At 43.5% G+C, this 27,954-nt stretch overlaps 1 protein-coding gene across 1 annotated transcript in view; it reads left to right on the top strand.

The window, feature by feature from the left end:
- Positions 1-20,628, top strand: part of CMC1 (C-X9-C motif containing 1) — a 74,532-nt gene extending 53,904 nt beyond the window's left edge. The window contains exons 3-4 of the mRNA XM_038769543.1: positions 16,845-16,935; positions 19,514-20,628. Of these exons, the coding sequence (XP_038625471.1) occupies positions 16,845-16,935; positions 19,514-19,634 (212 nt within the window). The 3' untranslated portion in view covers positions 19,635-20,628. The remainder of the gene's footprint in view (positions 1-16,844; positions 16,936-19,513) is intronic.
- Positions 20,629-27,954: the final 7,326 nt, after the last annotated feature.

Here is a 27,954-nt window from a genome sequence, read left to right as displayed (position 1 = left end):
GCTAATACTGACGCTAATAATGCTAACTGTGGCATTCGTTGATCACTCGCTCCGCGCCCAAGCACCGTGCTCGGCAGTGGGTTAGATGGAGTCGAATCAATCAGTGGGTTGGGTTGGAAAAGAGAGCCGACAAAAATGATTAAAAATGTTCTCTTCCCCTGCCGTGCAACCTTACCCACCCGTTGAGGCCCGAGCGTCACTTTCTCTGCAGCTAACACGCACAGGAATGTGAAGAAGAGTTCACACCACAACTGTTCCCTTAAGGAGAAGCTCAGGTTTAATGAGCAAAACCAAAAATGCAGTAGACACAGTGAGCGGCTCAGCCCTTGGTGGCATATTCAATCAATCGTATTTATTGAGCGCTTACTGTGTGAAGAGCACTGTACTAAGCGCTTAGTTCCCCGGAAGCTTGAAGACAACTGCCCTCCCAAGCAAGGGTTCATCTCTTCAGCGTACCTGCTCCATTTATCGGGGAGGGGAGACACCCTAATAATCCCTCCTAATTGCTTCAGCCAGGGGCATTGCAAGCAGCATGGTATAACGCATGGAATAAGGATCTGGCTTCTAATCCTGACTCTGTCACAAAACAATAATAATAATAATAATAATAATAATAATAATAATAATAATAATAATAATAATATTGGTATTTGTTAAGCACTTACCATGTGCCAAGCACTGTTCTAAGCTCTGGGGGAGATACAAGGTAATCAGGATGTCCCCCGTGGGGCTCACAGTCTTCATCCCCATTTTACAGATGAGGCCACTGAGGCACAGAGAAATTAAGTGATTTCCCCAAGGTCCCACAGCCGACAAGTGGCGGAGCCGGGATTAGAACCCGCAACCTCTGATTCCCAAGCCCGGGCTCTTGCCGCTAAGCCACGCTGCTTCTTACGTGTCTGCTGTGTGACCTTGAGTAAGCCGCTTCACTCCTCTGGGCCTCAGTCACCTCATCTGTAAAATGGGGATCGAAACTGGGAGCCCTATGTGCCCGACCTGAATAACTTACATCTACTTTATGGCATATTACAATGCCTGGCACAGAGTAAGCACTTAACCAATACCATATTAAAAAAAAAAAAGAAAACAAAGCACAAAGGTGAAGGATCTGTTGTTGTTAAAGTTGAGCCACTGCATATGGAATGAATCAGTGGTATTTATTGAGAGCTTACTATGTGCAGTTTGAGCCTCCTTTTTCCTTTCCCCCTTCCCCATCCCCTCCGCCCTACCTCCTTCCCCTCCCCACAGCACCTGTATATATGTTTGTACAGATTTATTACTCTATTTGTTTTACTTGTACATATTTACTATTCTATTTATGTTGTCAGTGATGTGCATCTAGCTTTACTTCCATTTATTCTGATGACTTGACACCTGACCACATGTTTTTTTTTGTTGTCTGTCTTCCCCTTATGTTGCCAGCTTGTACTTCCCAAGCGCTTAGTACAGTGCTCTGCACACAGTAAGCGCTCAATAAATACGAATGATTGATTGATTCCCCTTCTAGACTGTGAGCCCTGTGTTGGGTAGGGACCTTCTCTATATGTTGCCAGCTTGTACTACCCAAGTGCTTAGTACAGTGCTCTGCACACAGTAAACGCTCAATAAATATGATTGAACGAATGCACGCAGAGCACTGTATTAAGCACTTGGAAAGATACAATGCAACAGAGTTGGCAGACACATTCTCTGCCCACAACAAGTTTATAGTCTAAAGTGGAGAGAACAGTCTGGAGGGGATACTAGGGAACTGTGTTTGGGAATGTACAAGGAGAAAGCGGGCAGAATTTAGCTTATTGGGTCCCCACTACTTACTACTACTACTACTACTACTACTACTACTACTCCTCCTACTAATATTATAGTAATAACAACATTGAAGTGCTTACTCTATGACAAGCACTGTACTAAGTGCTGGGGAAGATAGGCAGAAAAGACACAATACCTGTCCCAGCCAGGGCTGACGGTCTAATTGGGAGGGAGGACTAGTACTTAATCCCCATTAGCAGATGAAGAAATTGAGGCACCAGGAAGTTGTGATTTGCCCAAGGTCACACAGCAGCCAAATTGGGATTAGAACCCAGAACCCCCGGCTCTTGGCCCGTGCTCTTTCCCCTAGGCCACAACGTTTACTTAGATTTAAAGGCCCCAGTGCTGCTCATTTTGGCTTTGTGCAGAATAATCACGTAGAACCCCACTATTAATGGAGAAGTTTGGGCTCGGGAGTTGAGAACTTGTGTTTTAGTCCAATCACCTCCACCAATTACCTTTGTGTAGAATAATCACGTAGTACCCCACTATTAATGGAGAAGTTTGGGCTTGGGAGTTGAGAACCTGTGTTTTAGTCCAATCACCTCCACCAATTACCTGCTGTTGTGACTTTGGACATGTTACTTAATTTCTCTGTGCCTCAATTAACATCACCCATAAAATGGAGGTAAAATGCATGTTCTCTCTTCCTCTTAGGCTAGAAACCTCATGTGGGGTATGGACTGTGCCTGGGTCAGCTTACGTTATACTTTCCCCAGTGCTTTGCCCATCGTAGACAAAACAGCATGACGTTTTGGAAAGAGCAAGGCCTTGGGAGTCAGAGGACCCGGGTTCTAATCTCGGCTCTGCCCTGCGCGTGCTGTGTGACCTTGGGTAAGCCGCTCAGCTTCTCTGGGCCCCAGTTTCCGCATTTGTAAAATGCGGATTCAATTCCCGTTCTGCCTCGTTCTTTGACCGTGAGCCTGAAGAGGGACAGTGACTGTGTCTGATATGATTATCTTGTTTCTATCCCATGCTTAGAACAGTGCTTGACACATCTTGTCTTATGCTGTCGAGCTGTGGTGTATTCACAGTAAGCCCTGAACACGGGCCACCATTATTATTAACAAATACTCCAGTGATTCTTGTTGTTTTTCTAGCCTTTCCAAAGTTACGTCTGGGCCGGATCATTAGTCCATCTTCTCCCCCGGAACACCGAGGGGAAGCCTGTTCACCCAGATGATTTGGGGACAATTAATTTTCCTTATGAAAATGAAAGTTTCCAAAGGCAGGGGACCTAGTCTTTTACTTCTTTCGTGTGTTTCTTGTACTCGTGGTGCTCAGTCAATATTGTGGAATGCTAATAATAGCTGAATCTTGCCACTGGTGAGGGACCACTTTTGTGAGTACACTGAAGATGTGTCATATTTCATGAGTTGCACTTTGCAAGTAAAAATCAGACATACGGATTTGTAGGGATCTGAAGAGACGATTGGGTCCGTCGGCCATCCTCTTTTCACCTGGCACTTGGCACTTCCAGAGCCAGGCCGCACTCTGAGTGGTCCACCTCGCCATCCCCTCAGAGATTTTCCACCCTTTGGGTGGAATACTCCACCACTGCATAATTTTTTTTCCGATTACCTTGCCCGAGCACAACTGAAGTGTATCAAGTGGTGCCCCCGAATTTTTGACATCAAGCTATCACCCATCAGCATTTTTGCCCTCCAAAAGTACTGAAAGCAGCGTGGCTCAGTGGAAAGAGCCCGGGCTTGGGAGCCAGAGGTCATGGGTTCTAATCCTGGCCCCTCCAACCGTGTGACTTTGGGCAAGTCACTTCTCTGGGCCTCAGTGACCTCATCTGTAAAATGGGGATTGAGACCGTGAGCCCCACGTGGGACAACCTAATCACCTTGTATCCTCCCCAGCGCTTAGAACAGTGCTTTGCTCATAGGAAGCGCTCAACAAATGCCATTATTATGTATTATTTATTTTATTACCCTGCCTATCTTCCAAAGCCCCCTCTCAGGATCACACCCGGAGAGTTTCCATTACTCTAGAAATCTCGGATACAGGAGGGAGAGTTAAGCAGGGGCGTACCCATTCCCGTCCTAGCTTGGGCAGTGGCAGACGAGTGGAAGGCAATCTGCTACAAGTCAAAAGTCATTTGTTGCCGGGCAGCAGCGGCGTGGAAGAGAGTCGAGGGCGGAGCCTCAATTTTACTATGCGGAAAAAGGCAACGATAAACCACTTCGGTATTTTTACCATGAAAACCCTATGGCTACGCTACCAGAACGATTGCAAGATGGAGGTGGGGCGACCTTGGAGAGATGCGTCCATGGAGTCGCTACGGGTCGGAGACGACTCGACCGCGGGAGCCAACACAAGAGCTTCAAACACAGCTGAGAGGCGGGTTGAAGTTATATCAATCAATCGATCCATCGTATTTAGTGAGCGCTTATTGTGTGCAGAGCACTGTACTAAGCGCTTGGGAAGTACAAGTTGGCAACATAGTTATAGAGCCCAAACCATCATTCCCGTCAATAACAATAGTATTCGTTAAGCGCTTACTGTGTGGCAGGCACTGTACGAAGTGCTGGGGTAGATACAAGTTAATCAGGCTGGACCCAATCTCTGTCCAGTCTAAGTAGAAGGGAGTAGGATTAAAGCACCATTTTACAGATGAGGAAACTGAGGCACAGAGAAGCAAAGTGGTCTGCCCAAGGTGTTCCCAGCAGACGAGAGGTGGATCTGGGATTAGGACCCCGGTCTTCTGATTCCCAGGCCCGGGCTGTTCATTAATTCATTCATATTTATTGAGCGCTTACTGTGTGCAGAGCACTGCACTAAGCGCTTGGGAAGTACAAGTTGGCAACATATAGAGACGGTCCCTACCCAACAGTGGGCTCACAGTCTAGAAGGGGGAGACAGAGAATAAAACAAAACAAAGCATATTAACAAAATAAAATAAATAGAATAAATATGTACAAATAAAATAGAGTAATAAATACGAACATATATACATATATACAGGTGCTGTGGGGAGGAGAAGGAGGTAAGGCGGGGGGGATGGAGAGGGGGAGGAGAATGCAGAAATGCATTCTAAAATGCTTTCTAAAATGCAGAAACCAAAAACCGCAAACAGTACTGCAGGTGCAGCTGTACTGTGGACTTCTAGAATGCAAAACAAAGGGGTTCTTGTTTTGGTTTCAGTCGCTACACAAATGATGCAGTCCTTACCCTGGAAGAGTCTACAGTCTAGATAAATCGAGGTATAAGTGCAGAACCCAAGAACAAATCTAGATTACTCCCCATTACTCCGGCTTGGAACGCGCTACCTCCGACATGCAAATTCGTGAAGCGTTCCCTATTTTTTTTTAACGCTTTGAACAGTGCTTTGCACACAGTAAGCGCTTAATAAATGCCATCATTATCATCATATTTGATAGATGATAACTCTCTCCCCATTGAAAGCCTTATTGAAAGGCACGTCTCCTCCAAGGTGCCTCCCCTGACGGAGCCCACGTTTCCTCTCCTCCCACTCCGTTCTTTGTCGCCCGACTAGCTCCTTTCATTCATTCCCCTCTAGACTGCAAGCTTGTTGTGGGCAGGGAATGTGTGTGATGTCATATTGTACTCTCCCGAGCGCTTCTTCGTTCATTCCATCGCATTTATTGAGCGCTTACTGTGTGCAGAGCATTGTACTGGGCGACTTGGAAGTACAAATTGGCAACGTATAGAGACGGTCCCTACCCAACACGGGGCCCGCAGTCTAGAAAGGGGAGGCAGGCAACAAAACAAAACCCGCTAGGCCACGTTGCCTCCAGAAATGGGCCGAGCAAAGGAACGAACTTGGGTTCTCCGCGTCCTCTTGATCCATCCTGGTGGTGTTGGGCCCGTTCCCCCTGTACCTCTCCGTTAATTCCAGCACGGTCAGCCTCCCGTTTCCGCCTCCACGGCTTTCCCCGTAGGATCCCCCGGCCTCCCGCCGGCCTCTTGGCCCCTCCGGGAGCCGTTCTTGCCCATAGGGAATCCCGACCAAACCCGCGTAATCGAACGCCGAGCGGATCGGAAGCCGGGCCTGGTTTCGAGAAGCGGGCTCTTGTTTCCTGTCAGTTTTCTGTTGGCCCCCGTGTAAGATGTATTTCATTAATTCGTTCCATCTCGGTGTTCACATTAATCTGATCCCCCTATACATTGTCCAAATTAGAATAATTCTTCAATCAGCTGTGCCCTGCATGCCATGGTAGACTAGACTAGAAAAGCCACCCCTGGCACGCTGAAGGCGCGCGTATTTTATTTGTTATTGTAATTTGAAAGTAAAATCAGAAGTATTGATTTCTACTTGACTGGAGAGATGATTTGGTTTGAATATCAGGCTGATCTTAATCAGGTGAGAATTAATTGGGTTGGAGGTATTAGATATTCAGTGATGTTAACTGAACCATGCTCAATCTAGAGAGAGGCTTTCTTTTGTACCGTGTTAGAATGATCAAATAGCTTCTGCCCTACAGTGTAAAACAATCTTTTCATGTTCATCCTCCTACCTTCTTGGCTCATTAAATGCATCGCTACATTTGTGTGGTGCATGCTGAGCCGTCTTCAAAGTAACCCGCTAATAAGCCACAATTTAATACAGAATTAAAAGCCTAATAACTTTGTCACCAAAACATCACGGATGTCAGAGTTCTGGGACTGTGTTGTGGTTACCGAGTCCCAATTTGAAAAATCGCCCACTTTCAAACTTGATTTTGGGGTCTCTGGAGATGACCAGAGGCAGTTTTGATTTTGTTCTTTGTTTTCTGGTCTGGACGGACAGCATTGCTGGGATTCCCCCTGTGTGCAGGCAAGGTGAAAATAAGGCGCCCGTTGCCGAGTGAACGTTTTTATTTATTACTGATAGTAAAAACAAGAGCCTGTAACATTGCATTGGGTCTGAATTATGAGCTGGACTTTTTCGTTTATTTTGAGAGTGTGATAGCAATATCATAAGTGTTGGGAAAATATAAATGGTGAGATAGCACCTCCATAGGACTTGCTCTTAAGTAGTAAAATTGTCAAGCCTTTAAATAAACGGCAGTCAGAACTAAGAGGATCGATTTACCCTGGTAAGTGGAAATACCGCACTTATTAACCATGTAATTAAATTTATCGCGGCACGGTTTTTATTCCCTTTCCCTCTTAGAAACCGAGAATTCGAACTTCTATCTTGGCAGTATGTGAGCTATGTTATCTGGGTTTTTTTCTACTCAGGTAGTTGGGGTGAATGTGTTAGATTCTGAGAGAGCTAAAGATCGCTCACTGCAGCATTCAATCCTGTCTGGACACTAAAAATAATGCCTTTCACACCGGACTGGGGTCACGGGAGCAATATTTTCCGGTAGGCAGGGCCATATTTGTAAATTTAAAAACTAGTAACTCGACGTGAAAATATTTTGAAATAAAGAAAAGCCCCGTAGTTTACCATTTGGCTTGGTTCAACACCTCCACCCTAGTGAAACTGCAACGTTAAGTTTTGGGCAGTTATTTTAACCAAGGAAGGAGAAAAGGGAAATTGGTAGAGAGATTATTAGGAAATTAGGAAAGGTTTGTATGTGGCAGTTTTGAGCATACTACCCGGGCCCCCCACTCCCCTCCGCCCCCGCCCTTTTTCGAAGCGCCTCATCAATCCCATAAATCTAAAAGTTTGCTCTGAATTGGTCATGTGTAGGTGTATTCTGTGCATTTAAAAAAATCTGTATATTATAAAAATGAATAAACTGTATAAATTTCAACGTGGTATTCAGATAAATAAGCACATCTATGTATAGGGTTGCTAAAGTATTTGCAGGTGTTTGCAGCTGCATTTTTACTTTTTCAAGGGAAAAGTCACACTGTCTGCAGCGGGCACTGATTGGCTAGGGAAGGCCTCATAGAGGAGATGCGCCTTCAATAAGGCTTTGAAGGTGAGGAGAAAAATGATCTCTTGGATAGGAAGAGGGAGATGGTTCCAAGCCAGAGGTGAGAGGTTGACGGCGAGACAGGTGAAATTGAAGTGCAGTGCGTAGCTTGGCGTTAGAGGAAGTGTGCGGGCTGGGATGTAGTGAGAGAGCACCAAAGTGATTGAGTGCTTTAAAGACAGTGGTAAAGAGTTTCTGTTTTATGCGGAGGTGGTTGGGCAACCCCTAAGAGGCTCTTGAGGCGGGGGGAAACATGGACTGAATGTTTTTGTAGAAAAATGATCCGAGCAGCGGAGCGAAGTATGGACTGGAGTGCGGAGAGGCAGGAAGCAGGGAGGTCGGCAAGGAGGCTGATAGAGGGATCAAGGCAGGCTAGGATAAGTGCTTGGATTAACGAGGCAGCATTTTGGAGGTGGTGTGAAGGTTGAACCAACAGGATCTGTGGGTTGAAAGAGAGAGACGAGTCAAGGGTAACACCAAGGTTAAGGGTTTGCAACACTGAAGGATTTGGGTGTTGTCTACAGCATTGGGAAAATTGGAGGGGACAGGGTTTGCGTGGGAAGATAAGGAGTTCTGTTTCAGGCATGTGAAACGACAGGTGTCGGCGGGGTCTCTATTTGTTGCCAGATTGTTCTTTCCAAGCACTTAGTACAGGGCTCTGCACACGGTAAGCGCTCAATAAATACGGTTGAATTTAGTGAATATCCACGTAGCGATTTCTTGAAGGCAGGAGGAAATGTGAGGCTCCCTCCCTCTCTCCTTCCCTCTGTCTCCCCTTCCCCCTGCCCTTTGTCTTTTCCTCCTGATGCTGGGCAAGGAGCCTCTGCAGAGCCAGCTCTGCATGGGTAAGCTTCAGCCCCTTAATTAAGCTGTTGGGAAGGGATGTCAAGGAAGAGGGCAAAGGTGATTTATTTGGGAGGTTTTCTGGTATGTCTTAGTTGTGGTTTTCAATGTATCTTAATTTTCATTGTGCATCTCTATTTGTGTTCCAAATTCAATCCAGGTCGTTTATCCTATTTGTTTGAATACAGCTCATTTAAGGTGTATATAACTTTACGGTGGAACCCTGGATGAAATTTCTAGGTCCGTGTCTCCCTTCACTCCTTATAAATGCAGGATGGCTGGGATTGATTCAGGTTTATGGTGGGGATATAGTGAAGCAGCCCCACATTCAATCAATCAATCAGCCAGTGGTATTTATTGAGTGTTTTACTGTGCAGAGCACTGTACTAAGCACTTGGGAGAGCACAATACAGCATAGTTGGTAGACACCTTCCCTGGCCACAACGAGCTAAAGGCAATAATATAAATCAGTTACGGATACGTACACAAGTGCCACGGGGCCAAGGGTGAGCTGAATACCAAGTGCCCAAAGGGTACAAGCAGCGTGGCTCAGTGGAAAGAGCCCGGGCTTTGGAGTCAGAGGTCATGGGTTCAAATCCCATCTCTGCCAATTGTCAATCAATCAATCGTATTTATTGAGCGCTTACTGTGTGCAGAGCACTGTACTAAGCGCTTGGGAAGTACAAGTTGGCAGCATATAGAGACGGGCCCTACCCAACAGTGGGCTCACAATCTAGAAGGGGGAGACAAAGAACAATACAAACCATATTAACAAAATAAAATAAATAGAATAGATATGTACAAGTAAAATAAATAGAGTGTGTGACTTTGGGCAAGTCACTTCTCTGTGCCTCAGTTCCCTCATCTGTAAAATGAGGATTAAGGCTGTGAGCCCCTTGTGGGACAACCTGATCACCTTGTAACCTCCCCAGCGCTTAGAACAGCGCTAGTAAGCGCTTAATAAATGCCATTATCATTATTAGTAGTAGTAGTATTATTACAAATCCAAGTGCATAGACAGAAAGGAGAGGTATCTGGGGAAAGAGGGCTTAACTGGGGAAGGCCTTCTGGAGGAGATGGGGCCTTTAATAAGGCTTTGAAAGTGGGGAGCGTGGTGGTCTGGCATATATGGAGGGGGAAGGAGTTCCAGGCCAGAGGGAGGACGTCGGCAAGGGGCTGGCAGTAAGATAGAAATGGTCGTTGGTACCAGAGAGGTAAGGTAGGAGACTGTAAACTGAGTGCTTTGAGGCCTGTGTAAGGAGTTCCTGTTTGATGAGGTGGTGGATGGGCAACCACTGGGAGTTCAAGAGGAGTAGGGAGATGTGGCCTGAGTGGCTCCGCAGAGAAACCATCGGGGCAGCGGAGCCAAGTATGGACTGGAGTGGGGAGAGACAGGAGGATGGGAGATCAGAGAGGAGGCTGATGCAGTAGGCAAAGGGAACCCAAATTCTCCTCAGGAACCCTGTCACATTTCCGCTTCAGGTTTTCTGCAGTGATATTGACCCAAGGGTTCCAGGGCAGTAGCTCCACTCCTTACCCCACCCAGGGCAGGCTGGGGGTGATGGCTGCCACAGCTGCTTTTTGTTTATTTTTAATGGTATTTGTTAAGTGCTTATTACATGCCAGGGACTGCACTAAGCCCTGGGCTAGATACAGCTAATCAGGTTGGACACAGTCCCTATCAAGTTTGGCTCACGGGAATAATTACTATTTTCCAGCTAAGGGAACAAAGGCACAGAGAAGTTGTGACTTGCCCCAAATAATAATAATAATAATAATAATGGCATTTGTTAAGCGCTTACTATGTGCAAAGCACTGTTCTGAGCGCTGGGGAGGTTACAAGGTGATGAGGTTGTCCCACGGGGAGCTCACAGTCTTCAAATCACACAGCAAACAAGTGGCAGAGCTGGGATTAGAATCAATCGGTGGTATTTAGCGAGTTCTTAACCTGTGCAGAGCAATAAAATACACAGGAGACATGTTTGGTGCCCACTAGGAGTTTTGCAGTCTTTCCCCAGGATCTCAACCACCTAAATCCTCAAATCGAGGTCCCCTGCTTCCTCTCCGTCATCTCCAGAACCTCTTTATCCCTCACCCTCCACCTTCAGGCACCCTTCCCAGGCTTTTCCTCCCAGCTGGTGTTCTTCTTTTATTTGTTTTCTCTCCTCCTTGGCCTCTGACCCCCTAGGCCTGTGTGCTCTCCCCAGGCCACGCTGCTTCATTATTGGAGCTGGGCTCCCGGCTTCACTTGGCCCAGGTCTCTGACCAGAACTGAGAGTTTGGGGGGATTTCTAGCCTGCTAGCTCTTTGACACTTGTCCCCTTCTGGTCACCTCCCCCGACTAAAATCCCTTTCTTTTTTTCACTTCAGTACGTATCCTGCCGGCTGGGTCCTCTTACTTCTGGGGCTCCCAAAAAGGACTTTTTCCAGCCTGTCCCAGTTGGTTAAAGTGCATCTTCTCCTTCCTTTCTCCTGGGGTCAGAGGCTTGGGAAGTTGCCTTCCCTCTGCCCTCAGCTCCCTGCCTTATTTCCCTCAAAACCTTCCGTCCATTTAGCGTGTGAATTTAAGTAGAAAGCTCGCAGTAATCACTTCACTGTACCTATCACCACACAACAGTAGGACACAGTCTGTACAGTGGTTACTGAGCTGAACTGTGGGTGAGGCGAGGCCGCCAGTCATCTTGGGAGAGGCACTGAATGCCATTTCATTTATTTCATTTCATTTATTTATTTATTTTACTTAGTACATATCTATTCTATTTATTTTATTTATTTAGTTTTTTTATTTATTTTATTTATTTAGTTATTTATTTATTCTATTTATTTTATTTATTTAGTATGGTTTTGTTCTCTGTCTCCCCCTTTTAGACTGTGAGCCCACTGTCGGGTAGGGGACCGTCTCTATATGTTGCCAACTTGTACTTCCCAAGCGCTTGGTACAGTGCTCTGCACACAGTAAGCGCTCAATAAATACGATTGATGATGATGATGATTTCGATCTGACTAGCAATGAACTGGGCTTTGGCGGGAAACAGAACTAGAAAACAGCATATTCCTAAGGAAATTTCCCAACTTGGTCAGTCTCGCTCATCCGGGACGTCTTCGTTCACCCCGTGAGCATCGTGAGCTCTGTTTAAGAATCCTTCTGAAATTGATTCCGCGATCAAGGCTTTTCACAGCGTCAAAGAGTGTTTTTTTTCGAAGTGCAGCCTGAGAAGAGTAAGTATATCCTTGTACGAATGCTCCTGTCCGACAGCCTGCCCCATTTTTCCTCCTTTATTAGCATTAGCACATTAAAGCCAGTTGAGCGGGAGCAATTCTGTCACTTGGTAAGGACTCCGCTTGACACTTGGGTTTGCCGGACCGCGTACCCCAAGCACAGCCCCGGGAAGCTGGGGATCCTGTGCTCTTGCAGTTGAAGTTTGGTTCACTAAGACATCACGCCTTTAACCAGTCAAGACTGGTGACCTAACAAGTGAGAGGACCTCCTGGGGTCTTCCGCTGTTTTTGACTTCGCAGCTTTCGGAAGGAATGATTATTACAAAGAACCGCACAGCACTTAGGCATTTGTCTACAGGGACTAAAACAGCGGATTGTCCGTTGCCCAGGGCTTGAGGTAAAAAACCAAACAAAAAAAAAAACCCTTTAATGAGAACCCCACATTCATTGTTTTAATCTGAGCGATGCATTCTTGCCTGAAATAACCCCTTTAAAGATTTTTCTAACCCCTCAGAACTCCAAACTCACGCTGCATTTCTTTTGTGGGTGACATGTAAAGTAAGGGATAGAATATTTCCATGTTTTTATTTTCTTTCAAATCAGTAGCTCTATGAAGAGCAGCACTGGGCCCATAAAATTTTCAGTCCCAAATACAGTCAGTAATGATGGCCGGCTCGGAGGAACTTTATCCTTATTTGGATAATTATTTTTTAGAGGGAAATTATTCATTCACTATTCATTTCATTCATTCAGTCGTATTTATTGAGCGCTTACTGTGTGCAGAGCACTGTACTGAGCGCTTGGGAAGTACAAGTTGGCACCATATAGAGACGGTCCCTACCCAACAGTGGGCTCACAGTCTAGAAATGTGGAATGCGTTGGGGAGTTGCTTCTGAATTTTTCTTCACCATGCAATTGAGATAACAACCCTAGCTCATAAGTGCAAAATACCGGATATTCTCTTAGACCACCTCCTCTTGCTGCCCTGCAAGCAGAACTGCAGTAAGCTGCAGGGCATCCCACGAAGAAGCAATGTGGTCTGGTGGGCCTGGTTTCTAATCCCAATTCCTCCGCTTGTCTGCTGTGTGACCGTAGGCAAGTCACTTAACTTCTCTGTGCCGTAGTCGCCTCATCTGTAAAATGGGAATTAAGACTGCGAGCCCCATGTGGGACAGGGACTGTGTCCAATTTTATTAATTGGTCTCTACCCCGGTGCTTAGAACAGTGCTTGGCACATAGTAAGCACTTAACAAGTATCATCCTTACTATAAACTCATTGTGGGTAGGCAGTATGTCTGTTATATCGTCATATTGTTCCCTCCCAAGCACCTAGTACAGTGCCCTGCGCACAGTAAGCACTCAAATAATAATAATAATGGCATTTATTAAGCGCTTACTATGTGCAAAGCGCCAGGGAGGTTACAAGGTGATCAGGTTGTCTCACGGGGGCTCACAGTCTTAATCCCCATTTTACAGATGAGGTCACTGAGGCCCAGAGAATCAGTCAATCAATCAATCGTATTTATTGAGCACTTACTGTGTGCAGAGCACTGTACTAAGCGCTTGGGAAGTACAAGTTGGCAACATATAGAGACAGTCCCTACCCAACAGTGGGCTCACAGTCTGGAACCCCTCCAAATCCTAGTATTCTCACTATGTACTGGTATTGCATTAATTGTATTGCAATGCAATTAATTAATTAATTGTATTGCATTAATTTTGAGACTGTGAGCCCACTGTTGGGTAGGGACTGTCTCTATTTGTTGCCAACTTGTACTTCCCAAGCGCTTAGTACAGTGCTCTGCACACAGTAAGCGCTCAATAAATACGATTGATTGATTGAGTGAGTGTTGGAACCCCTCCAAATCCTAGTATTCTATGTCCTGGTATTGCATTAATTAGTTAGAAATTAATTAATTAATTCATTAATTAGAACTTAGTTTTGCATTAATTAATTAGTAGTGTTTTGCATTAATTTTGAGTGTTGAGTTAATTTTGAGTGTCGGGACCCCTCCAAATCCTAGTATTCTCACTATGTACTGGTATTGCATTAATTGTATTGCATTAATTTTGAGTGAGTGTTGGAACCCCGCCAAATCCTAGTGTTCTCACTATGTCCTGGTATTGCATTAATTAGTTAGAAATTAATTAATTAATTAGAAATTAGTTTTGCATTAATTAATTAGTAGTGTTTTGCATTAATTTTGAGTGTTGAGTTAATTTTGAGTGTTGGAACCACTCCAAATGCTAGTATTCTCACTATGTACTGGTATTGCATTAATTGTATTGCATTGTATTGTATTGCAATGCAATTAATAAATTAATTAATTGTATTGTGTTAATTTTGAGTGAGTGTTGGAACCCCGCCAAATCCTAGTATTCTCACTATGTCCTGGTATTGCATTAATTAGTTAGAAATTAATTAATTAATTAATTAATTAGAAATTAGTTTTGCATTAATTAATTAGTAGTGTTTTGCATTAATTTTGAATGTTGAGTTAATTTTAAGTGTTGGAACCCCTCCAAATCCTAGTATTCTCAGTATGTACTGGTATTGAATTAATTGTATTGCATTGTATTGTATTGCAATTGTATTGCAATGCAGTTAATTGTATTGCATTAATTTTGAGTGTTGAGTTAATTTTGAGTGTTGGAACCCCTCCAAATCCTAGTATTCTCACTATGTCCTGGTATTGCATTAATTAGTTAGAAATTAATTAATTAATAATTCGTTTTGCATTAATTAATTCATAGTGTTTTGCATTAACTTTGAATGTTGAGTTAATTTTGAGTGTTGGAATCCCTCCAAATCCTAGCATTCTCACTATGTACTGGTATTGCATTAATTGTATTGCATTGTATTGTATTGCAATTGTATTGAAATGCAATTAATTAATTAATTAATTGTATTGCATTAATTTTGAGTGTTGAGTTAATTTTGAGTGTTGGAGCCCCCTCCAAATCCTAGTATTCTCACTATGTACTGGTATTGCATTCATTGTATTGCATTGTATTGCAATTGTATTTTGCATTGATTTTGAGTGTTTATCCTCAAGAAGTACTAATTTAATGCTAACAGCAATCTTTTGGGGGTAATTATATTACAATTATATACGCCTGTGGATTAAGGCGGACATGCTCTTTCAACATAATAACAGTACTTGGCCCCGTGATGACGATTGAAAAGCGGTAGAACTTTAAATTGGATTTCTTGCAGAAATTAGCCGACAGTATTAGCAGCACCGCTCCAGATAGATGAAAGTGGGCTAACGTGTTATGTGGCATGAAGGAAAGGTCCTAATTAAAACCTTGTAACTAATCACGCGCCAAAGACCTTACAAACAGCTGAGGGCTTCGGGCCAGTCGTGGCGATTCGTGAAGATCAGATTTGGTCAGCTAGCGAGAAAGCGTCTAGGGCCTTATTTCGGTTCGTGACACATCACTGCCACGCGTCTTTAGCATCTTCCCGATAAAAACGTGTCCGTGCAAAGGAAAGGACAACTTACAGCTAAGGCCTGAGCAGACACAGGGACGTCCGGATGTTTGCTAGTGCTTTTCGATAATAATAATAATAATAGTAATGATAATAATAATAATAATGGTACCCGTTAAGCGCTTACTATGTGCCAAGCACTATTCCAAGAGCTGGGGTAGATACAAAGTAATCAGGTTGGACACAGGCCCTGTCACACATGGGCATCACAGTCTCAATCCCCATTTTACCGATGAGGGATATATGTGTATATCACCTGTATACACCTGTATATATGTTTGTACGTATTTATTACTCTATTTATTTGTACATATTTATTCTATTGATTTTGTTTTGTTAATATGTTCTGTTTTGTTCCCTGTCTCCCCCTTCTAGACTGTGAGCCCGCTGTTGGGTAGGGACCGCCTCTAGATGTTGCCGACTTGGACTTCCCAAGCGCTTAGTACAGTGCTCTGCACACAGTAAGCGCTCAATAAATGCAGTTGAATGAACGAGTGAGTGAATGAGGGAACTGAGGCACGGAGAAGTGAAGTGACTTGCCCAGCAGACAGTTGGCAGAGCCGGGATTAGACGCCAGGTCCTTTGACTCCTGGGCATGGCAATAATAATAATAATAATAATAATAATAATAATGATGATGATGATGATGATGATGGCTTTTGTTAAGCGTTTACTATGTGCCGAGCAATCAGTCGTATTTATTGAGCGCTTACTGTGTGCAGAGCACTGTACTAAGCACTTGGGAAGTACAAGTTGGCAACATATAGAGTACTTCCAACTTGTACTTCCCAAGCGCTTAGTACAGTGCTCTGCACACAGTTTGCGCTCTATAAATACGATTGAATGAATGAATGAATGAAGGAACTGAGGCACGGAGAAGTGAAGTGACTTGCCCAGCAGACAGTTGGCAGAGCCGGGATTAGACGCCAGGTCCTTTGACTCCCAGGCATGGCAATAACAATAATAATAATAATAATAATAATAATAATAATAATAATAATAATAATAATAATAATAATAATAATAATAATAACTTTTGTTAAGCGTTTGCTATGTGCCGAGCAATCAATCAATCGTATTTATTGAGCGCTTACTGTGTGCAGAGCACTGTACTAAGCACTTGGGAAGTGCAAGTTGGCAACATATAGAGTACTTCCAACTTGTACTTCCCAAGCACTTAGTACAGTGCTCTGCACACAGTAAGCGCTCAATAAATATGATTGATTGATTGATTGAGAGGTGGGAGTGTTCTCCTGAGAGAAGCAACCACAGTATTTGGGGATTTTTGCCATTGACTCTCCCTGTGAGGTGAGGCCCTTCAACCCCCTTTCAGTTTGCTCCATCCCTCCTACCCCTCACCTCCATCCTCCTCCAGTAGGTCGCTGTGGGCAGGCAATGGGCTATTGTACTCTCCCAAGCACTTAGCAAAGTGCTCTTCACACAGCGAGGCGCTCAGTAAATACGATCGACTCACCGCAGAGTGGGTAGACTTGTTCCTCGCCCACAGAGAGCGCAGTTTTAAATGCCATTGATGAAGTTTGCAGGGGCCGCAGGTACCGTCCGGTTCTTGAATAACGACCACCACTTTTAACGCTTTGTTTCAGCTTTTACCCAATGTTGCAAGGACACTGGTTTTCTTATGGTGGTAAAATGCCGGAAAGAAAATTCAGCGCTGAAAGAATGTCTCACTTCCCAGTAAGTGTTTTTTTTTCTTCTCATTTGTTTGTTTTTAGTGTTGCGAGATACGTTTGACTTCAGTATAGCTCGAGCATGGTGTCACACAGACAGTGTGTCACCCGCTTTTCATTGTTGAAAGAAAATCAGGGTCGTCGGTCGCGGGACATCCCTGAAGCATCGCCACCGTCTTCTGCCACCTGAGATGGGGCATCTCCGTGCGTGGAGAGCTGAAAAGGGAGTGTCCCAGCCGGTTGTTGGGTTTACGCTGATCCGCCTGGAAGGAGGGAAAGAGGGAAGGGGTTGGGCTAGACGGCCTCCGGTGGCCTCTCCAAGCCCCGGGATTCTGCGGCGAAGTCTGAAGGAAACGGTCTGAGAAATGTCGTAACTAAACACTGTATGAAATCGGGGGATTCAGAATCCGTTTCACGAAGCATTACCGTGAGCCCCACGTGGGACGACCAGATCAAGAAGCAGCGTGGCTCGGTGGAAAGAGCACGGGCTTTGCAGTCAGAGGCCATGGGTTCGAATCCTGACTCCACCACATCTGCTGTGTGACCTTGGGAAAGTCACTTCACTTCTCTGAGCCTCATCTGTAAAATGGGGATGAAGACTGTGAGCCCCACGTGGGACAACTTGATCACCCTGTATCCCCCCCCAGCACTTAGAACAGTGCTCTGCACATAGTAAGCGCTTAACAAATGCCATTATTATTATTATTATTATTATTATTATTATTATCACCTTGTAACCTCCCCAATCAATCAATCAATCAATCGTATTTATTGAGCGCTTCCTGTGTGCAGAGCACTGGACTAAGCGCTTGGGAAGTACAAGTTGGCAACATATCGAGACAGTCCCTACACAACAGTGGGCTCACAGAGCGCTTAGAACAGTGCTTTCTAGTGCTTTCCTCTCCCCCTCGTCCCCCTCTCCATCCCCCCATCTTACCTCCTTCCCGTCCCCACAGCACCTGTATATATGTATATATGGTTGCACATATTTATTACTCTATTTATTTATTTGTTTATTTATTTTACTTGTACATTTCTATCCTATTTATTTTATTTTGTTGGTATGTTTGGTTTTGTTCTCTGTCTCCCCCTTTTAGACTGTGAGCCCACTGTTGGGTAGGGACTGTATGTGTTGCCAATTTGTACTTCCCAAGCGCTTAGTACAGTGCTCTGCACATAGTAAGCGCTCAATAAATACGATTGATTGATTGATTGATTGCTTTCAACATAGTAAGCGCTTAATAAATGCCAGTATTATCCTCATTATTATTATAGCCTTTTCACAAGTAGAATACTTGCTTGAAATAAAGTATAGATTCTGTACCTGTCATGCTTCAAGATGTGGACTGTCCCTCTGAAATAATAGTAATAATAATAATGGGATTTGTTAAGCTCTCACTATGTGCCAGGCACTGTACTAAGCGCTGGGGTGGATGCAAGCTAACGGGTTGGACGCTGTCCCTGTCCCACGTCTAAACCTGAGCCCACTGTTGGGTCATTTATTAAGCGCTTACTATGTTGAAAGCACTGTTCTAAGCGCTCTGTGAGCCCACTGTTGGGTAGGGACTGTCTCTATATGTTGCCAACTTGTACTTCCCGAGCGCTTAGTACAGTGCTCTGCACACAGTAAGTGCTCAATTAATTGATTGATTGATTGATTAAAGCCCCATTTTACAGATAAGGGAACGGAGGCGTAGAGAAGTGACTTGCCCAAGGTCACACAGCAGACAGGTGGCGGAGCCGGGATTGGAACCCAGGTCCTTCAGACTCCCAGGGCCGGGCTGTAGCCACTAGGCCACACTGCTTCTCACATTTCAGAGAAGCAGCGTGGCTCAGTGGAAAGAGCCCGGGCTTTGGAGTCAGAGGTCATGGGTTCAAATCCCGGCTCCGCCACTTGTCAGCTGTGTGACTTTGGGCAAGTCGCTTCACTTCTCTGGGCCTCAGTTCCCTCATCTGGAAAATGGGGATGAAGACTGTGAGCCCCCCGTGGGACATCCTGATCACCTTGTCACCTCCCTAGCGCTTAGGGCTTGAAGCAGCATGGCTCAGTGGAAAGAGCCCGGGCTTTGGAGTCAGAGGTCATGGGTTCAAATCCCAGCTCCGCCGCTTGTCAGCTGTGTGACTTCGGGCAAGTCGCTTCACTTCTCTGGGCCTCAGTTCCCTCATCTGTAAAATGGGGATTAAGACTGTGAGCTTCACGTGGGACAACCTGATCACCTTGTAAACTCCCCAGCGCTTAGAACAGTGCTTTGTACATAGTAAGTGCTTAATAAATGCTATTATTATTATTATTATTATAGTAAGTGCTTAATAAATGCCATTATTATGATTATTTCTAGCTGTGTTTGAGGAGCAGCTTGGTCTTGGGGGGGGAGAGCAGCGTGGACCCGGATTTAGGGAGCTGAATGTGGGTTTTCGTCTCAGCCCTTCCCTTTATCTTCAAACGGGTCAATTTTATCATTATGCCCAAAAGTGAAAAGCCAACTGTGGGCTTCACGCATATACTTGAGTACAGTACTGTTGCTCAAAATGCCCAAGCGTTTGCATCTCAGAAATTGCAAGGACTAAATTTTTGTTTCCTATAGCTATACCGACCCAGGCTTTTATGAAGAGTGCAAAACGGAGTACCTGAAGGAAAGAGAAGAATTCAGAACAACCGGAATTCGGACTAAGAACCGCCTGCAAAAGCTTCCTTCCAGCATGTAGCAAAATACTAACTAAAACTCCAAAGAACCCTGCTCTGCCGATGCCTCTAATCGTTTGGAAGTAAGAAAACCCAGTGGCTTTCCGTGGCTTATCCTAAAACATTAAAAAAAATTGTTATTTTTGGTAAGATTTTACGTTTCAAGTTTGTTTTAATGGCTTTCTGTGGCTTTTATCCTAAAACATTAAAAAAAATTGTGACTTTTGGTGAGATTTTTCGTTTCAAGTTTCTGTTTTATTCAGCCACAGCTTTCTGCTGGGTCTCCCTGTATTTACTAAAACTCTGAAGAACTCTGCTCTAGTGATGCCTCTAATCGTTTGGAAGTAAGAAAACCCAGTGGCTTTCCGTGGCTTATCCTAAAACATTAAAAAACATTGTTATTTTTGGTGAGATTTTACGTTTCAAGTTTCTGTTTTATACAGCCAAAGCTTTCTGCTGAGTCTCACTGTATTTATTAAAACTCTAAAGAACTCTGCTCTGCTGATGCCTCTAATCATTTGGAAGTAAGAAAACCCAGTGGCTTTCTGTGGCTTATCCTAAAACATTAAAAAAAATTGTTATTTTTGGTGAGATTTTACGTTTCAAGTTTGTTTTATTCAGCCAAAGGTTTCTGCTGGGTCTCACTGTATTTAAATCAATCAATCAATCAATCGTATTTATTGAGCGCTTACTGTGTGCAGAGCACTGTACTAAGCACTTGGGAGGTAAAGAACTCTGCTCTACTGATGCCGCTAATCGTTTGAAAGTAAGAAAACCCAATGGCTTTCTGTGGCTTTTATCCTAAAACATTAAAAAAAACTGTTATTTTTGGTAAGATTTTACATTTCAAGTTTCTGTTTTATTCATCCAAAGCTTTCTGCTGGGTCTCACTGTATTTATTAAAACTCTGAAGAACTCTGCTCTACTGATGCCTCTAATCATTTGGAAGTAAGAAAACCCAGTGGCTTTCTGTGGCTTATCCTAAAACATTAAAAAAAATTGTTATTTTTGGTGAGATTTTACGTTTCAAGTTTCTGTTTTATTCAGCCAAAGCTTTCTGCCGGGTCTCACTGTATTTACTAAAACTCTGAAGAACTCTGCTCTGCTGATGCCTCTAATCGTTTGGAAGTAAGAAAACCCAATGGCTTTCTGTGGCTTATCCTAAAATATTTAAAAACATTGTTATTTTTGGTGAGATTTTACGTTTCAAGTTTCTGTTTTATTCAGCCAAAGCTTTCTGCCGGGTCTCACTGTATTTACTAAAACTCTAAAGAACTCTGCTCTACTGATGCCTCTAATCGTTTGGAAGTAAGAAAACCCAGTGGCTTTCTGTGGCTTATCCTAAAACATTAAAAAAAAATTGTTATTTTTGGTGAGATTTTACGTTTCAAGCTTGTTTTATTCAGCCAAAGCTTTCTGCTGGGTCTCACTGTATTTACTGAAACTCTGAAGAACTCTGCTCTACTGATGCCTCTAATCGTTTGGAAGTAAGAAAACCCAGTGGCTTTCTGTGGCTTATCCTGAAACATTAAAAAAAAATGGTTATTTTTGGTGAGATTTTACGTTTCAAGTTTGTTTTCTTCGGCCAAAGCTTTCTGCTGGGTCTCACTGTCTTTCAAGGTCGGAGGTGGGTCGGTTGAGCAAGAGGACACCTAGACTTACCTGCCAAGATAACACAGTCTTTTAGACTGGGAGCCCACCGTTGGGTAGGGACCGTCTCTATACGTTGCCAACTTGTACTTCCCAAGCGCTTAGTCCAGTGCTCCGCACACAGTAAGCGCTCAATAAATTGATGACAGCTGAAGGCGAAATTCACTTATGGGTGTACATCCATTCATTCAATCGTATTTATTGAGCGCTTACTGTGTGCGGAGCTCTGGACTAAGCGCTTGGGAAGTACCTATGACCGAAGAGGTCAGTGTTCAGACCAGCCCACCCCATGCACACCCAAGGATTCGTTGCTTATAGCAACTAGCCCTGTTTTTGTTTTACGGACACTCGCTGCCTCGACTTACCTCCCTCCAATCCTGTCCTTGATCTCCTCCTTCTTCCCCCTCCGTTCCACAGAAACAACCCTCTCTAAGGTCACCAGCGATCGGCTTTTTGCCAGATTCAATGGATTTACCCCATGGAAACATTCTCTAACCTTGGCTTCACTTCACACTGTCCTCTCCCAGTTCTCCCCTTATTCAGTCGTATTTATTGAGCGCTTACTGTGTGCAGAGCACTGTACTAAGTGCTTGGGAAGTCCAAGTTGGCAACATACGGAGACGGTCCCGACCCAACAGCGGGCTCACAGTCTAGAAGGGGGAGACAGGCAACAAAACATATTAACAAAATAGGGCCACTCCCCTGCAGTACCCTTAGCACACTCCTCTCTATTCATTCATTCATTCATTCAATCGTATTTATTGAGCGCTTACTGTGTGCAGAACACTGTACTAAGCGCCTGGGAAGTACAGGTTGGCAACATCTAGAGACGGTCCCGACCCAACAGTGGGCTCACAGTCTAGAAGGGGGGACAGGGAACAAAACGTATTAACAAAATAAAATAAATAGAATATGTACAAGTAAAATAGAGTAATCGATACATGCAAACATATATACATATTTATTCATTCATTCAATCGTATTTATTGAGCGCTTACTGTGTGCAGAGCACTGGACTAAGCACTTGGGAAGTCCAGGTTGGCAACATCTAGAGACGGTCCCTGCCCAACCACGGGCTCACAGTCTAGGAGGGGGAGACAGGGAACAAAACAAAACATATTAACAAAATAAAATAAATCATCATCATCATCATCAATCGTATTTATTGAGCGCTTACTACGTGCCGAGCACTGTACTAAGCGCTTGGGAAGTACAAATTGGCAACATATAGAGACAGTCCCTACCCAACAGTGGGCTCACAGTCTAAAAGGGGGAGACAGAGAACAAAACCAAACATACTAACAAAATAAAATGAATAGATGTGTACAAATAAATAAAGAGTTAAATAAATAGAATATGTACAAGTAAAATAAATAGAGTAATAAATCTGTACAAACATATAGGGCTCCTTTCCGGGTCCCCTTCTAGTCTCCATTTACACCCACTCCCTGGGAAAGCCTCGTTTGCTCCCAGTGCTTCAATCAGTCAGTCAATCAATCAGTCATATTTATTGAGCGCTCACTGTGTGCAGAGCACTGTAAACTACTCCCTCTGTGCAGCTGATTCCCAAATGTACCCCTCCAACGCTAACCTCCCTCCTCTGCAGTCTTGTATTTCCTCCTGTCTTCGGGCCGTCTCTACCTGGAGAGATCCCACCACATCCGCAAACTGAACATGTCCAAAACAGAACTCCTCATCTTGCCACACAAACCCTGCCCTCCCCCATTTTCCCCCCCCCATCGCTGTAGACAACACCCGGTCTCAACAAGCCTATAACCTTGTATATGCATATATGTTTGTACGTGTTGTACATATATATACTTTATTATTATTATTATTATAATATACATTATTACATAAGTATTATATGCTTATATACACACATATATGTAACGTATATGTTTGTACGGATTTACCACTCTATGTATTTATTTGTACTATTATTATATACCTATATACACATATATATGTAACGTATATGTTTGTACGTATTTATTACTCTATGTAATATATATGTTTGTACGTGTTGTACGTATATATACTTTATTATTATTATTGTTATATACATTATTACATAAGTATTATATGCCTATATACACACATATATGTAACGTATATGTTTGTACGTATTTACCACTCTATGCATTTATTTTATTTGTACTATTATTATATACCTATATACACATATATATGTAACGTATGTTTGTACGTATTTATTACTCTATGTAATATATATGTTTGTATGTTGTACACATATATACTTTATTATTATTATATACATTATTACATAAGTATTATATGCCTATATACACACATATATGTAACGTATATGTTTGTACGGATTTACTACTCTATGTATTTATTTTATTTGTACTATTATTATATACCTATATACACACATATATGTAACGTATATGTTTGTACGTATTTATTACTCTATGTAATATATATGTTTGTACGTGTTGTACATATATATACTTTATTATTATTATTGGTATATACATTATTACATAATTATTATATGCCTATATACACACATATATGTAACATATATGTTTGTACGTATTTACTACTCTATGTATTTAATTTGTACTATTATTATATACCTATATACACATATATGTAACGTATATGTTTGTACATATTTATTACTCTATGTAATATGTCGCCAACTTGTACTTCCCAAGCGCTTAGTACAGTGCTCTGCACACAGTAAGCGCTCAATAAATATGATTGATTGATTGATTATGTATTTATTTTATTTGTACATATTTATTCTATTTTATTTTGCTAATATGTTTTGTCTTGTTTTCTGTCTCCCCTTTCTAGACTGTGAGGCCGCTGTTGGGTAGGGACCGCCTCTATATGTTGCCAACTTGGACTTCCCAAGCGCTTAGTACAGTGCTCTGCACACAGTAAGCGCTCAATAAATACGATTGAATGAATGAATGAATGAATTACCCTCAGCTCATTCAACCCATGTACGCAGTCTGTCTCCAATTCCTGTCACTTCTCCCCTTTACAGCATTGCTAAAATCAATCAATCAATCAATGTCGTATTTATTGCTAACCTACTGTGTGCAGAGCACTGTACTAAGCACTTGGGAAGTACAAGTTGGCAACATATAGAGACAGTCCCAACCCAACAGTGGGCTCACAGTCTAGAAAATCCACCCCTTCCTCTCCATCCAAGGATATTTGGGGACCTTAGTACGTCAGCAACGATACAGATCTATTTGTCCCTTTGAAATAATCCCCATATATTTCAAGAGTTTACATTTTCAAACAGCTCTGCTTAAAAAAAGAAGTTTGTTTTTAGGAAAATAAAGCTATGCCAGGTAAGTAAACCACTTGGCCTCCTTTGCTGACCTCCCTGCCTCCTGACTCACCCCAATTCAGTCTTTACTTCACTCTGCTGCCGGGGTCATTTTTCCAAAAAACTGTTGAGCCCGTATTTCCCCAACTCCTCACAAATCCCCAGGGGTTGCCCCTCCATCCCTGCTTCAAATAAAAACTCTCATTATGGACTTCAAAGCACTCAATCAGCCTTGCCGGTATCACACAATCCAGTCGGCACGCTCTGTTCCTCTTACGCCTACCTATCCGATATACCTCAATCTCGTCCATCTCGCGGCCAACTATTTTGCCCATGTCCCCTCTTTGGCCTGAAACTCGCCCTCTCTTATATCATCATCATCATCATCATCATCATCATCATCATCAATCGTATTTATTGAGCGCTTACTATGTGCAGAGCACTGTACTAAGCGCTTGGGAAGTACAAGTTGGCAACATATAGAGACAGTCCCTACCCAACATTGGGCTCACAGTCTAAAAGGGGGAGACAGAAAAAAAAAACCAAACATACTAACAAAATAAAATAAATAGGATAGATATGTACAAGTAAAATAGAGTAATAAATATGTACAACCATAATAAATATGTCATCAATCGTATTTATAGAGCGCTTACTGTGTGCAGAGCACTGTACTAAGCGCTTGGGAAGTCCAACTTGGCAACATATAGAGACAGTCCCTACCCAACAGTGGGCTCACAGTCTAAAAGGGGGAGACAGAGAACAAAACCAAACGTACTAACAAAATAAAATAAATAGAATAAATGACAGATCATCGCTCTCTCCACCTTCGAAACCCTTATTAAAATCGCATCTCCTCCAAGAGGACTCTTCCAAATAAAGCCTCATTTCCTATGAGAGCAGGTGGATCTGAACCATTTTGGTAGTTGATATTCACCCCCCCGCAACATCTCTGAATATTCCCTTAATATTTTAATGTTTCCCTCTAGAATACAGGTTCTATGTGGACAAAGGATCGTGTCTGCTGACTGTCTTGTGCACTCCCAAGCGCTTAGTATACTGCTCTGCAAACAGTAAGTGCCCAAATGCCATTGAACGCTACCTCCGAGTCCCGTGGTTCTCATAATTTCTGTTCCGAAAGAGCTGCTGCTTTCTGTAGAAACTGTTTTCAGATGAAGCTTTGTTTTACTCTCTTCTTACGGTGTTTCCTGTCACTCCGTCTTTAAATTATCGGATTTCTCGCTTTCATTCATTCAGTCGTATTTGTTGGGTGCTCACGGTGTGCAGGGCACTGGACTAGGCGCTTGGGAAGTACAAATTGGCTTTCGTCCATTGTTATACGGTGCAATTAGTGTGCGTTCTAGTATCAATTTTGTTTCAGAACTTCATTATTTGTTGTACTGTCGGCTGTTTCCTGTCGAGTAGGGCCTGCGAGTCGCACCGATAAATTGCTCAGGGAGTTGTGTGTGGCGACCCGCACTCAAAATCTACAGCACCAAAGCTGCGCTGTTCCCACCGTGGGTCTGACACGTGGTTTTATTTTCTGTGTGCTTGTTTCTCATTTCGTTTCTTCTAGACCGTAAGCCCGCTGTTGGGTAGGGGCCGTCTCTGTACGTTGCCAACTTGTACTCCCCAAGGGCTTAGTACAGTGCTCTGCACGCAGTAAGTGCTCAGTAAATACGATCGAATGAATGAATGTGGAGATAGTGTGCTATACTGAGGTAGAAGAAATTAAAAGGCAGCAGTTACTCCACCCTTCTAATGGAGATTTTTGGCCGGAGAGGGTTTCCATGGTGTGGGCTCATGCATTACTTAGTTTTGTTCAGATTTATTAATGATCCACATCTTCTGGTTGAGCCATTTCCGAAATCTTCCGCTTGTCTTCAAGGAGGCCTCGGCTCCGGATGGAGATGTAAAGCTGTGTTGCATTAAAGGGATTGGAATTGATAAGATTGATTTGGGAGTTGGGCACCTAGAATCAAAACTGAATCCATGTAAGGGATGAGTTAGATTCCCAGTTAGGGGATGAGAGGTGATAGAAGAGTCGGTGAATGCTCCAGTGCCTAGAACATAGTAAGTGCTTAATAAATGCCATCGTTAATATTATTATTATTGTGAAAGTGAAAAAGAGCAGCCAGGAATGTAAGTATCAATGTGAAGCCAACTGAAGTTTTTTTCCCTGGGAGGAGGTCTGATTCCAAAATCAATCAATCAATCAATCAATCGTATTTATTGAGCGCTTACTATGTGCAGAGCACTGTACTAAGCGCTTGGGAAGTACAAATTGGCAACACATAGAGACAGTCCCTACCCAACAGTGGGCTCACAGTCTAAAAGGGGGAGACAGAGAACAGAACCAAACATACCAACAAAATAAAATAAATAGGATAGAAATGTACAAGTGAAATAAATAAATAGAGTAATAAATATGTAAAAAAGGCTTCTTGCAAAAACAAGGATTTGGGCAGCAGTGGGTCTGATCTGCATCTTTTTATTTTTAAGGGGAGATCATTAGTGACTTGGACAGTGCAGTCTTGATGAAAGGAGTGACAACCTGACTGATAAAGCAGAGCTGGTGGGAGAGGAACGGGGAGCAGCCAGGGCTTCTAGTCCATTTGAAGAGTGTGGGCAGGAATGGAAGATGGATCCGAGGGCGGGATCCAGGAAAGGTGTTTTTAGCAAGGGGGCGGGGGGGGGTGTATTTTGAAAGAAGCAAGGTCACCACTCGAAACAGAGAGGAGGAGGCAAAATGAAGTTGTGAAAATATGTGGTGTTTGGGGAGGTGAAAGGACAGGACTTAGTGACTAAGTCAAACCTGGTGGTTTCTAATTTCCCCATTAAGTAGGGGGTGAGATCATCAGGGGTTTGGCAGATTGGCAGGGAGGTAAGGATTCTGGGGGCTGCAGAAGGGAGTTAAAGGTCTGTAGAAATTGGGGAGAGTTTGGGCATAGGAGTCACTGACTGAGGAAGAAGTCATGTTGCCGAGCAGCAGAGAGGGTGCACGTAGGATAGAAACCTAGAGAGGAAATGGAGCGCCGAGGGGTGAGAGATCCGGGATGGTTTTCGCGAGACAGTACGTGTAAGCTTGTTGTGGGCAGGGAACGTGTCCACCACTTCTATCGTACTTTGCCAGTTCGGTGGTCTGCACACAGCCTGGTCTTATACTGTCGAGTCGTTTCCGACCCATAGCGGCTCCATGGACACACCTCTCCCAGAACGTCACCTGCAGTCGTTCTGGTAGTGTATCAGTAGAGTTTTGTCGGTAAAAATACAGACGTAGTTTTACCATTGACTTTTTCCGCACAGCACACTTCAGTGTCTGCTCTCAGCTCTGTCCCATGCTGCTGCTGCCCGGCACCTGCACACAGTAACCCCCA

Source organism: Tachyglossus aculeatus, chromosome 2, assembly GCF_015852505.1.
Source record: "Tachyglossus aculeatus isolate mTacAcu1 chromosome 2, mTacAcu1.pri, whole genome shotgun sequence".
Lineage (NCBI taxonomy): Eukaryota > Metazoa > Chordata > Mammalia > Monotremata > Tachyglossidae > Tachyglossus > Tachyglossus aculeatus.
This window is presented reverse-complemented; position numbering and strand designations above follow the sequence as displayed.